General features: G+C 37.3%; 2 protein-coding genes across 7 annotated transcripts in view; both read right to left on the minus strand.

Moving 5' to 3' along the window:
- The window catches only part of LOC107082442 (golgin subfamily A member 7B-like), a 7,790-nt gene extending 3,968 nt beyond the window's left edge, over positions 1 to 3,822 (minus strand). The window contains exons 1-4 of the mRNA XM_015371124.1: positions 3,735 to 3,822; positions 2,798 to 2,923; positions 1,367 to 1,519; positions 1,163 to 1,264 (exon numbers count right to left, since the gene is read on the minus strand). Coding sequence (XP_015226610.1) covers positions 1,163 to 1,264; positions 1,367 to 1,519; positions 2,798 to 2,923; positions 3,735 to 3,746 — 393 coding nt within the window. The 5' untranslated portion in view covers positions 3,747 to 3,822. The remainder of the gene's footprint in view (positions 1 to 1,162; positions 1,265 to 1,366; positions 1,520 to 2,797; positions 2,924 to 3,734) is intronic.
- Positions 3,823 to 5,285: 1,463 nt separating this feature from the next.
- Positions 5,286 to 12,373, minus strand: part of zfyve27 (zinc finger, FYVE domain containing 27) — a 15,080-nt gene continuing 7,992 nt past the window's right edge. For 3 of the 6 annotated variants that reach the window (XM_015371188.1, XM_015371185.1, XM_015371183.1), the window contains 9 exons: positions 12,168 to 12,280; positions 11,960 to 12,078; positions 11,760 to 11,831; positions 10,367 to 10,387; positions 10,194 to 10,214; positions 7,365 to 7,506; positions 7,203 to 7,249; positions 7,018 to 7,099; positions 5,286 to 6,634 (listed from right to left, as the gene is read on the minus strand). In XM_015371188.1, coding sequence (XP_015226674.1) covers positions 6,564 to 6,634; positions 7,018 to 7,099; positions 7,203 to 7,249; positions 7,365 to 7,506; positions 10,194 to 10,214; positions 10,367 to 10,387; positions 11,760 to 11,831; positions 11,960 to 12,078; positions 12,168 to 12,280 — 688 coding nt within the window. In that variant the 3' untranslated portion in view covers positions 5,286 to 6,563. The remainder of the gene's footprint in view (positions 6,635 to 7,017; positions 7,100 to 7,202; positions 7,250 to 7,364; positions 7,507 to 10,193; positions 10,215 to 10,366; positions 10,388 to 11,759; positions 11,832 to 11,959; positions 12,079 to 12,167; positions 12,281 to 12,373) is intronic. The other 3 variants (XM_015371187.1, XM_015371186.1, XM_015371184.1) reach the window with 2 other exon arrangements.

The following is a 12,373-nucleotide window of genomic DNA, read 5'->3' on the forward strand; positions in this document are numbered from 1 at the left end:
AAAATACAAAATATACAAAAAACCTACTCAATACAGTAACTTGAGTAAATGTATTTCGTTACTTTCCACCTCTGGATATAAGACGCTCTTATCAGGATGAAATTAGGACTTGCTGTTTTTGTAATGTAGAATTTTACTGCTATTTTCATATCAAATAAAACTGAAAGGATCAACCTTTTTGCTCGTTATTGACAAAATAAGATACATAGGAATGCACTGGCTCATTGTCTTAATAAGCTGGTTATTATATTTCATTAAGCACTGAGGTTTATCATTAACTCTGGTTTATTTACACATTATCGACTGCTTTGTGTTAATGAAAAAATGTAAATCCCAACATGTTCAGTCTCTTTGGAGATGAGCGAACAAAACAAATCTGAGAAAAACATCCAAAATATCACAGCTTTTGATATGGTGTTGGGATTATTTCTATTATTATTATTATTATTATGTTACACCCTAATAATACCTGCCTGTTATATGTAAAAACTAATGTTTCACCAAGCAGTTTATCTGATTAGGAAAGTTATGTTCATTTTTTACATAACAGATATTTGGGAATGGATAAAAGTGGATAAGAAGTTTTCTCTCACACTGTATTTGTAGTGTCTTTGATCTAAAAACACTGTGTGATGTTTTGATATGGCTGGAGCCATGCATGTCTCCTCATTAACAAACATGTGTGATGTAATGATGTGATGGTGTGGCAGGCTGGGCATATAAAAAGCTTCTTTAACTTTGATTTAGGGATAACTTTCTGAAGAAGAGAGCCCGATGGGTAAGCAATGCCAGCTGTAACCCTGAGCAATTTCTCTGTTCTGAATAAAATGACAATTTCTGTCAAAATTTGTTGTCATTGTCATTTAACACATATTATGGAGTGTTTTTTAAAGAACTTGTTGCGAGTGATCTCTTCTCAGGAACGAATCGGGGAGAGAAAGATTAGATTAATCTGCTAAACTCTATATCCCGGAATTAATATAAAGCCATGTGGGAAACTCCTGAGCGTTTGCAAATTTTGTGAAGGTTTTTACAGTTATGTTTGTCAATAATTTACTACCAGGTTTATAATCTTAAACATTGTTACAATTATTTTTGAATTCATCTCTACAGAAACAAAGATCATATAAAGCAAAATAAATAAATGAACAACAAAGGATACAACACGCATCCCCCTTTCAATTGGATCCGTGATGAGCAAACCTCTGGGAGCGTAGATCTTCTCATTCTGCTCTTGAATGTACTTAGCTATCTTCTTCAACACCTGAAAAAATGGTTTGGACAGACAGGTGACAAACATTGTAGAGTTAACGTGAGAATAATCTTAACTTCTGGAATGCAATGAACTGAAGACGGGCACTGCAACCTTCTCATAGCGAGTCTCCATGCAGAGGAAGATCAAATAAGCCGTGACACATGCCAGACAGCCCTCCAGGTAGGAATGGCCTCCAATCTTTTCTGCCTCTGCATAAAAGTTGTTCAGTGTCTTCACAGTGTCCTCAAACAAAGTCCGTTCAATCTGCAAACACATTATGAACCACAGGCATCAATGAATGTGGTATAACTCTCAAAAGCTTCGTTTAAAATAACATTACTGCACAAGGCTCAGTTTTTTTTTTCTCCAAAAACATCACTATCTTTATATAATATAAGATAATCAGACATAATTTCCCCTAAAATCTGATTGTTAGGGCTTAATTAACAGAAAAATATAAAAGGTCTCACATAAAACTAAGGCACGAAAGACAAATAATTTTACATTAAGATAGTTTAGGCATATGGATGTTTACACTGACAGGTTCAGATCTTGTGACATTCAAAGCCCTTATATTCTAAAGGTGAAAATGCTAATTTATTTGAAGCATTACAACATCTGTTCAAGTTAAAAGCTTGATCTTAACAATATAAGACTACACTTATAGTGTTATATAATTTCATTTACCCAAGAGTGATAGAAAACACAAATTTTATATGATGTGCTACTTAGTCCTATTTATCCTTTCAGATGGATCACAAATATATTGTAACAAGTTAGATAGCAACACCACAAAGAACTTTCTTCTTTGCAACAAAGAAGAAGCTACAGCAATGCAAAGTGCCTTGCAATAGTAATAATAATCAGGCCCAATCATTTTGACCATTTTGAATTATATGTAAGAAACTTCACATAGAGGGCTATGGATATCATGATGAAAGTTTGGAGTCATGCAATGCAAGTTTTATCCACATTCCAGTATTAAACAGTCCGATTTGGGCCAAATGTGATTTTAAAATTATAATTGCAATAAATTAAGTCCAAAATACAAAACTTTGAATAAAACTCTGGTAGAACACATTAATAGCATGAAAGTAATTTCAGAATATTTTAAACAGGAAAATTATTCAAACATGTGGCCAAATCTATAGAAAAATGTTTTGCCAAAAAGAAAATCGACTTTTCTCTAACAACCGAGACTTAAATCCTGCACTATACCTGAACGTTCAGATGTACTGTAGAGAAAAAGGCTGGACTTTGGATGCTATCCTTTAATGAAAAAGACTAAGTGCAGCCCCATTGTGAGGAGTTGCACCAATATTTGGCAATTTCTCATCACGTTTTTTTTTTCTTTTGCACAAATGTACTCAAATTCAAGGTTGCCTGTTTTTTTAAAAATGCATAAATGACTGATTGGACTACAACAAAAAACATGATTCAGGGCTTTTCACTCTTTCTTTAACCAGGTTTGCACAGGCGGTTCTGAACATGTACTTGAAACCTTACAAAGTAATAACATTGAATAGGAAATCCTCTGTTTACCCTGTTCTCCAGCTCAGATGGGAATTTTGTTTGAAACTTGCACGTGGTCCCTTCGCTGTAGTCCCTCTGGATAAACACCTTGTTGGCAAGAGATGCACTGTTCCTCAACTCCTGTAGGTTATGAAACTGGGTTGGAGAGAGAATAAAACAATAAGGGTTAAAGCACTGTATCTTTAATTAGACCCATCTGTCGCTTTGCAGTTATCAAGTTCTGTTCAATCCTGTTTGTGTAAACAGAGGCTGGTGTTGTAGGTGTAGGACAGGATGTGATCGATCCATGTGTGGCTCAGTGACTGCAATCATTTCTCCCTGGCTGGCTGTTTGAGGACAGCTTAGCAGTCGACGTACTATCTAATTCACACAGCCTCTGATGGGTTATTTTTTTCTCTCTCTCTCTGGCCTGGAATGAGTTGCAAGATTTCACTACTTTCACAACAGAACTGAACAAGCTGAGACAGACAAACAGAAAAAGGCCAGCAAGGCATTATAAACGGCCTGTCTAACAGCGGGAGCTTTACAGGAAGGTCTGCGCAGCGTGGCTGCTGTCCGTGGTGCTGAAGTCAAACAGTGGCCTGTCACCGGATTAAATGGAACAACAGAGGAAAACTGATCTGCTTTTACCAAAACAGCTTAACATCGCGAGGGTGGGCGGCCGGGCTCACACCATTATCCGCTACATCTCTGTTAAAGACCCACGTCACGCAGCCGAAGCTCTAATCCACGCTATGTCTAAAATAACGGTCTCTCTGCTTTAAAGAGGAATAAAAACGCCAGCCCAGCCCTGAAAGAGGGCAGGAGCGGTTTAATCATTTTGACCGTGTGCAGACCCGATGCCCTCAGCAGAGTGGGCTTGATTTGCATCTCCTTTTTCTTTTGCAAATTAAGTTAATTCTCATTTCTGGGCCAGCAGAAAAATAGAGAGTATTGTTCGTCTTACCTCTGTCGCCATGTTGCGATCCGTGATCGTGGGGAAGAACCCCTTCACCCGCTGAAATCTGCTTTAGTGAGACTCGGGCGATCAGAGGGCGGGGCTTGATGCAATGGGGGTGTCTAATTTTGTTGGGGCGGGGCCAGCTCGAACGATTCAGAGGGGCGTGGCTTGTAACAGGAGAGCTCTGCACAAGATTTCTGCTTTTTATTGTATTCAGTGAGGTTTGCTTTAGTTTTTCGTGAAATACAGACAGGTTATGACAGAGTCTATAATCATGAAAATGTCAATTACATGTTTTATTGACATGTGGCCCTTTCTTGGAGCTTAATAACTGTAGGATGACAGGTCTCCTAACGCAACTTGCTCCTTGGATTGTGCACAGGGGAAATAAAGATGGGAGAATGAAGTGTAAAATAGGATGTTATCCTTAACAAAATATCTTAATCAGGTCAGTTCTGACTGATCCAACTGGAAAGTTCTTGTGCTCCATACAATGATCTGCAAGTTCTTTTAAAGTTTAAACCATGCAGAATCTGGTTGTCAAGAGGCACCCAACTATTCATGCTGGGTATGTGAAGATGCTGCAGCAAAGCCCCTTCTCTAAGTAATGATTGGGTCTTCCAGAGCACAACACTCAGGTTCATAATAAGCAGACTGCTTTGGAACTACTAAAGGCACCCCTGGTTTAAATCCCACTGACAACAGTTGGGGATGGATGGTAGAGAATGTTTCAAAAAACAGCTGCCAGCTTTACTGTGTGATGCCCCTCACAAAGCCATACAGACATCCAGATCCCAGCTATCTATTGAAAACACATCATGGATGGCTAAACTATTATTTGGGAAGCTCAATCAGCACAGTTTGACTATTTACTGATTTTTTTTTTTTTATGTAAACTTTGTGTATTTTTGTTTATTGTTGGCTTGTTGTTTACAAATTTTGATTTGCTGATGAATCACCTCCTTTGAATAGCATATTTTTAATAGTTTGGTTGTACTATAGTCTTGTTATATGTGAAGTGTAATTTTTCCCTCAAATCTCGAGATTTTAAAGGTCACTAAAATCTGCTGTTTTCCACTTGTGGTCTCCTCCCAAGGGGGTATGGACCAACATCCTTCTAAGGATCCCAGATCCCAAATCTGCACAACTTCAGCTGACTGGAGGTCTTTAATTCCTCTGTATTAAAGGGAGCTCTTTTCACCAATATTTCATATTAATTCTATTTAGATCTAAATTACTGTTAAGTAAAACAGAACAAACCACAAAATTTAGGCCACCTAGTATTAAAAAATAAATTTATCACAAATCTATGCTGCAAAGAAAAAAAAAATCAATTCTTAAAGTTAATTATTGGGCTTAAAACTGGCAGAGATGTAATTTTTTTTTTTTAACATTCAGTATTAAACTGTGGTAAGAACTTTTAATGATGTACAAATAAAAAAAACCTAATGGTCTTTTCTTAAATTTTACTCAAATTTCCAGAATTTATTACAATAACATAATAAATGAACCTTTAAAATATGGCCCTAAATATATACACATATATTTAAAAAAAACAAAACAAAAAAACATAAAATAACCATTTTCTGAAATAAAAATCTGCACCTTCAGGTGTTTTAAATTAAATATATTAGATGTAGAACAAATATAACATATTACAGTAACAGTATATATATATATAATTACCATAAAAGCAAAGCAAAAAATTACAATCATCTTTGTCTGATTAAAAATCAACTCTTCACCAAACACATTTCCAGTGCCTCAAATCAGTTCTTCAAGTCAAGTCCTGCTTGCCAGAAAGAGTGAGGCTGAGGTGAAGGTTTTAGGTGGCGTTTTGCAAGTTCAGTAATTTTCTTCCAGTCTAGTTCTTCCAATATCCATCCAGTTTGAGGAAAAGCTTCAAAAGTCTGGAGATTTCTAGGCTTCCACGACATCTTGATAACTTATCCACATGGGGAAACATTAAAACCAGAAAAAGGAAAAAAAAAAAAGTAGAGAATCTTATTTTGAAAAAGTCTCTGATCCGCTTAAGGTTGTGCTTTTTAACTTCAAATTAAGCTGGTTCCACATGATTTTCTTCTGTGACTTTTGAACCCCTGCAGATGGTGCTGATCCAGCCAGACAGCAGGCCAACCTATGGTCACAGGAGGTACTCCAGCAATAGGACAAATTGTAAAACACAAATGGGCATTTTGTCAAAATAATTACAAACAAATGATCTCAGGCAGTTCAGATTACTTTCCCCCACCCCCAGAAAAAAAAAAATCTAGATATGTTAAAAAGCAACTGTGCAATCTTCACATTAGCTGGCCAGAGCTTAATGCAGAATTAGGCCCCTCACTTGACCACAGACTCACTTGCCCCTTACTAAAGTAATCTAAAGCATCTCAAGTCTACAGAGGATCCTTTGTTTACTGAGAATTCCTCTCAGTATGACATATCTGCTCCACAGGACATAAAGCAGGTAAAAACCAAAACCCACCCAACTATTTTGTTCAGTCCTTGGCCTTAACTCGACTTTTATACTTCTCTCAGCTAAGAGGAATGGATGAATGTAGGTCCTTTGATTGTGAAGCCATAATAATCTCTATCAAGTCTTGCAGACTCATGAGCATCACTGACAGATTTAGCAGAAAACATCTAAACACACGGTAGAAGCAATCCCACAAGCCACACGAGAGGTTTACAGAGGGATGCAGCTGGTAAAGGCAGGAGGGTCCTGGAGTTTAACATGAGATATCTGGTTAATGTGTGTAAGCCTTTACTACAGATCTGAGGCATGTAGCTTTGGGTTTCGGTGAAAGACCCTGGAGACAGGTTCAGTATGGGCTCTCATTGTAACTTGAGAAGAGAGGAATTACAGGCAGCACAAACAAACACGGTCTCTCTCTGCGCCTCTGGAGCTGAGGAGGAGACAGGAAGCAGAAGATAAGAGGCAGGAGGAAAATAAATACATTTCAAAAAGGCAACAGGAATATACTCTCATACAGAAGTGTCTGAGAGCTTCTGTCCTGCAACATTCTACATAGATCCCTGTTCCAACCTAAATGAAATGACTCCCTCATTACCAGACCTCTGCAGAATTTAAAGACTTTCTGAGGAGGTAAATCAGCCATTTGATTTAGTTGTTCTGAAACAGGGATGCTTATAAAAGTTGTGAGATAGTAGTTCTCAATATGGCTGCTTAAAGAAAGTTTCAGCAATTTCTAAAAACAAAGATTTTATGTCTTAAAATATAATCATGATTATTGTTAACATGGCTGCATCTGTTAGCTTTTATTCTCACCTGTTGCCCCCATGCAGGATCTCAACACCTTAAAGGAACAGCATCGGGAGCAGAAGCTGTTGCCACAATTACTGCAGTTCCTCTGCAAAATTAGGGCACCTCAGTTCAAATCCAGTCAGTGAAATGATTAAACTAGAACTAATAATAAAAAAAGCTAAACAAGGACAGGAAGCTTTAAGTCTCACCCTCTTCTTCAGCACCGAGAAGACAGCATTGCAGCTGGAACAGTTGCCTACAGAGAAAGAAGATCGAAGCGTGTATTAATAAACACTAAGGCTCATCTGCCCCATCACTGAAGCTGAAAATAGGGAAAACAAAAACAAAAAGGGAAGTCGGAACTCACTGACCTGTGCTGGTGGTAGGATAGCGCTTCCGCAATCTCTCCGTCAGTTTGGACACCTTGCTGCGTATTGGTTCATTTCGACTTAAGAAGCCGTTCTCAGAAACTGTGTCATATTCAGGAGCTCCAAGAGGCCCGTCGTCATCCTCCTGAAGAAAGAAAATGCACAGATGAATTATTAAGGGTTGGGAGTTAATGTTTGATCATAAAATCCGACAATGTATATGGAGTTTATATTCAAATACATATGACCCACTTTTTGATTAAATTTAGGCCTAACCCTTCAACAATCCCTAACTTCATGTAAGAGAATTTGCAAGACCTCTAAGCTGAGAATGAATACATGCATCAAGTGTTTTATTTTCATGCATCAAGTGATTATTTTGCAAATCGATTAATCTGTCGATTATTTTTTCGATTAATCAATTAACAACCAGATAAACAATTATTCCTTAAAGAAGACTTTTTTACGAAATTAAATCAGGTGAAAATAAAGGAGATTAGCCCGATAATTTCAGCCCTACATGAGATAATTAAAAAAATTATAATAAAATACATTTTTTATGTAATTAAACTGTATATAGAAATCTTTTTGTTCTAGCTTTTAACTGTATATGCATACCCTGAGGTTATTTAATCACAAAATAACATTCCTGAGATGGCAGGAGGTGAATGACAATTGAACTAATGAACAAGAAGATGGATTTATTGATTACCTTTAAAACTATGCTTTCATTTATTATTAAGTATGAATTTCTTAAAAGTATTTTGTGATCCAGCATGTCCTAGAATACAGCTGTCTTGTTAAAAGATAATAAATTTTCAGACATAGCCTTATAATAGCTTTTGATTTTTAAACACACAAACGCATCGAGAGAACCTCCACATTCATGTCATCTAAAACAAGAAAATTAATAAAAATGAATATTTGACATTAAAAATAATAAGTCTAGTTTTTCATAACAAAGTCAATATTTACAGTATAAACAAAAAAGCCTGCAGATTTAACCATTTTCTGTGAATCACTTTACTCATATCTAAATGTTAATAAATTAAATTCCCGATATCTAATAATCTCTAAACATCTGTGCAGCATGGAGTTGAACAGCATGGAATCCCAACAGGTATACCAGTCCAGCAGATTAAGAGTCCTCAGCATAGATATCATTCCTCAAGTTTTATGTCTGATTAAGGATCAGTGATGTGAGTGGCTGCTGCATAATGTTAAAGGAAAATTCCGGTTTTTAACACTTTTAGCCCATTTTCTGTAGTGTCCAGGATGAAATCGAATGATCAACACCAAAAGTTTGACAATTGGTCCTGTCTCTGCTTTTTGGCTCATGCAGAATCCCCCCCTGGCTGCTTCAGAATGGCTTTCATAGAGCATGTCCGATAATGTCCTTAAAACAACCTTAAACGTTCTTTTTTTAAAATATGCTACTCACCGTGTTGTCAGCGCTGTTCAATGACGTTCCAAAAAAAGTTTCGTGAAGAAAAACCGTTCCTGTCTTGTTTTATTTTGCATTTTGTAAATCCCAGAACTATTTTTTCCGATACATCACAACCGCTTATAAACTTCCGCTTCCCGTTCGAATCTGAAGCGTTGCACACTCCAGACCACTAGTTGGCGACGGTATCCTCTACCGTCAAACTCAAAGTCCAATATGTCCTCCTCAAGAATCCACCTTTCGTATTCCATTTTCAGAGTTTTTTAAAGTGTTTAACAGAGACGTTAGCACCTCGTCGTCGGAGTACACAGAGTGAAGCAGAAACACTTGGGCCTTGCGAAAAGACTACAACTAAGCGTAAACAGGCCCCATTTCCGTTTCCGGTGGCGGAGGGATATTGACTATTCCAACAGAACTCAATGGGATTTACAAAATGCTAAATAAAACACTACAGGAAAGTTTTTTCTTTACGAAACTTGTTTTTGAAGGTCATTGAACAGCGTTGACGACCCGGTGAGTAGCATATTTTAAAAAAAGAACGTTTAAGGTTGTTTTAAGGACATTATCGGACATGCACAATGGAAGCCATTCTGAAGCAGCCAGGGGGGGATTCTGCATGAGCCAAATAGCAGAGACAGGACCAATCGTCAAAATTTTGGTGTCGATCATTCGATTTCATCCTGGACACTACAGAAAAGGGGCTAAAAGTGTTAAAAACCGGAATTTTCCTTTAATGCTGCTGTTCTGGAGCCCAGATGCTGCTTGTTTATTGGTGTGTTAGGGGTCATTGTCATCTTGAAATGTACAGTTCGAAGGGATTTCCTCTTTTTTATAGCCGTTTATGACGTCCTCCAGTATCCTACTGCATCCAATTAATATTAGTTTAGGAAAAATATTTCTACCAGAATCTTTGATTAAGCTGGTTAGTCATACTGGGCTGCATTTTCGTGTGAAGTTTAGAAAATAAAAGTAAAAGCGTATCAAGGATGCATGGAATATCAGTATTCATTTCTGTATTGGCAGATGTTAAAACCAATTAGAATAAGAATAATTTAACAGTAAGGCAATATCAGCAAAGTCATTTTATCATGTTGAAAGTATAGCAAAAAATTAGAATAAGCAAAATATTAGCTCTTATAATAATATCAATAGTGGTATATTTTTATCAGTCCAAATCTACATATCAGTGCATCTCTGAAATGTATTATGATGCATGTGCATGTCAAACGTTAAAGAGCAGGCATTTAGGCAGCACACTTCACAACATGCTTTCAGTTACAAAAGCACAACAGCACTTCAAATCCTTAATGAGGACATTCTAGTTAAATGGAAGGGGGAGAAAATTTGATTTCACTAATGTGGTTCATGCATGGATGGATTTCACTTACCAATGACAGCAAAGGGGTTTCCTTGTTAGGAATCAGAACAACACATGAGCATCTTTACATATAATAAATAACACTTATAACCACGGTTTGAGAGCAGATCCAACAACAACACCACATGGTTGCCACATGTGATGGTTGGGAGTGGAGTACTTTGGAAAGCAGGTAAAACTCACCTGCAAAGCAACTGAATTTTCCTGAGTTCAGAGCACAGCATGAGGGAAAAAAGGAAGTGTCATCAGAGGGGTTTAATGTTGTAATTTCAAAAAGTGAAACCAGTTTTTTTCAAATTGTGTGTGAAAAACTAAAGAAAATGCTCCAAACATTACATTTAGAATCCTGTCATAAGTCATGACAAACACAAATATTTGTTACCATGCACAAATTAATCCAAGTATTTAGATCTACCCGATATCCCTTCGATCTTCTCTGACCAGAGTTACGTAGATCAAAACTTAAAGCAAGCTAAAAATCACCATCAGCCACTAAAAGTATTTGATACACAACATCTAAGTAGAAAAATGTATCAAATGTGACGCCTTTGTCTTCGTGTAAATTAATTACAGAAACATGGATTAGGGTTGACAACCACTTTACTATGAATAGCTGCAGGACTGTTTAAAATAAAAAAAAACCTGCTAGTTTTAGGATGGCGATAACCAGATATACCGTAACCATGTGGAACAATAAGTAGACACCAAGCAAATGCCACAGCTCAAAAACATACAGCCTGCCGCATATCATCATCAGGCCTGATCAAGCCAAAATACTGACTTCAGAAATGCTTTCATTTTTTTTATTTTTTTTTTATAGAGAGGTGAAAAATCCAGTTCCGGAAAGTAAAAAAAACCTGAACACAGATTAGTACTGATGTTTTCATTTTAGCTCCACAAAAAAGACTGAGGGCAAATCATCTGCATAATTTAGCAGGGTGAAGGGAAACTAGGCATGGTTTTAACTTTCTGGACCTGGATTACCCACCTCTGTATATTTACTGTAATTTTATGAAAATCTGTTTCAACTGCATATCTTATTGTGTTATGCAAATCCATGGAAGCAAGATTAAAAAGGTTTAAACATATACTAGGAAGCTATTAAATGTTGTTAACTGTGCACCAATATAAAAATATGACTAGCCTCTCAATGTATTTTTATTTTTTAGTGGCAGTATTAGAACATTGGATATTGACCAACCCTAAGACAGACAGAGCTAGGCTATCAAATAGTTAAATCGTACACATAAAAACAGTGAAAGTTCTCATTTACATACTACTTTTACAATGCTCCCATATTTTGATGCAAAGCTTGTCAACATCGAGACTCCTTGAAGGGCTAGCTGGTGATAGGTTGAGGACATAATGCAATGATTCTGCAGCTATATCCATTTTACTATCTTATCTAGCTCTAGCAGATTGTATGCCATATATGTTGGGTTCAGTCTCAGGTGATTATCAGAAAGCTGGATTTTTCAGGTAAACTCATTCCTCAGGTCACTACAGACTGCAGGATTACAGACTCACCAGAAAAGGAAAGTGGATCTTAAATATTTAGTGCTTGCTTAATATTTACCTCAATAGCATCCTTAAATTCATCATCTGGCTCAGCCTCTTCAGCTTCCTCTATGCTGCCAGGAGAGAGGTCCTGTTGTGAAACACACACACACAGATTCATCAGTACATCGGATGAACAGAATAAGAAGCTTACAATTGTGGCTGGTTCAACTGTAAACCACAACATCTTTTTCAGAGCACAATGTTCTGTAATCTCACCTCCAGGCTGGTGGGTGTGGGGGTCTGGTCCGCTGTATTGCCCTGTTCCTGCTCCTCACTCATCCCCTCTGAGGTCTGTGTCTGGCCCAGAGGAAGCAGGTTCCTCACATCCAACAAAACTAAAAACAAGGGATAAAGACAGCAAATTAAAAAAAACATCCTCCAAACCATCCAAGTGACATTGTTTAACTTTTGGGAATGAGCCAACCTCTGTGGAAGTCTTTGTTCCACAGGAAGGCAACACTGTTGAGCCCTGCAAGCACCCAGCCCAAAGGAGCAACATAGAGCAGACACACCACTATTAGCAATGCGCCGTAAAACCTGGAGGGCAGAAACAAAGAAAGTGAGAATCGAACGTTTCTACACAGAACCTGGTCCATATTAACCACATTTTAATTTATTGCAGATATCCCT

This window comes from Cyprinodon variegatus, unplaced genomic scaffold (assembly GCF_000732505.1).
Source record: "Cyprinodon variegatus isolate N-32 unplaced genomic scaffold, C_variegatus-1.0 Scaffold54, whole genome shotgun sequence".
Lineage (NCBI taxonomy): Eukaryota > Metazoa > Chordata > Actinopteri > Cyprinodontiformes > Cyprinodontidae > Cyprinodon > Cyprinodon variegatus.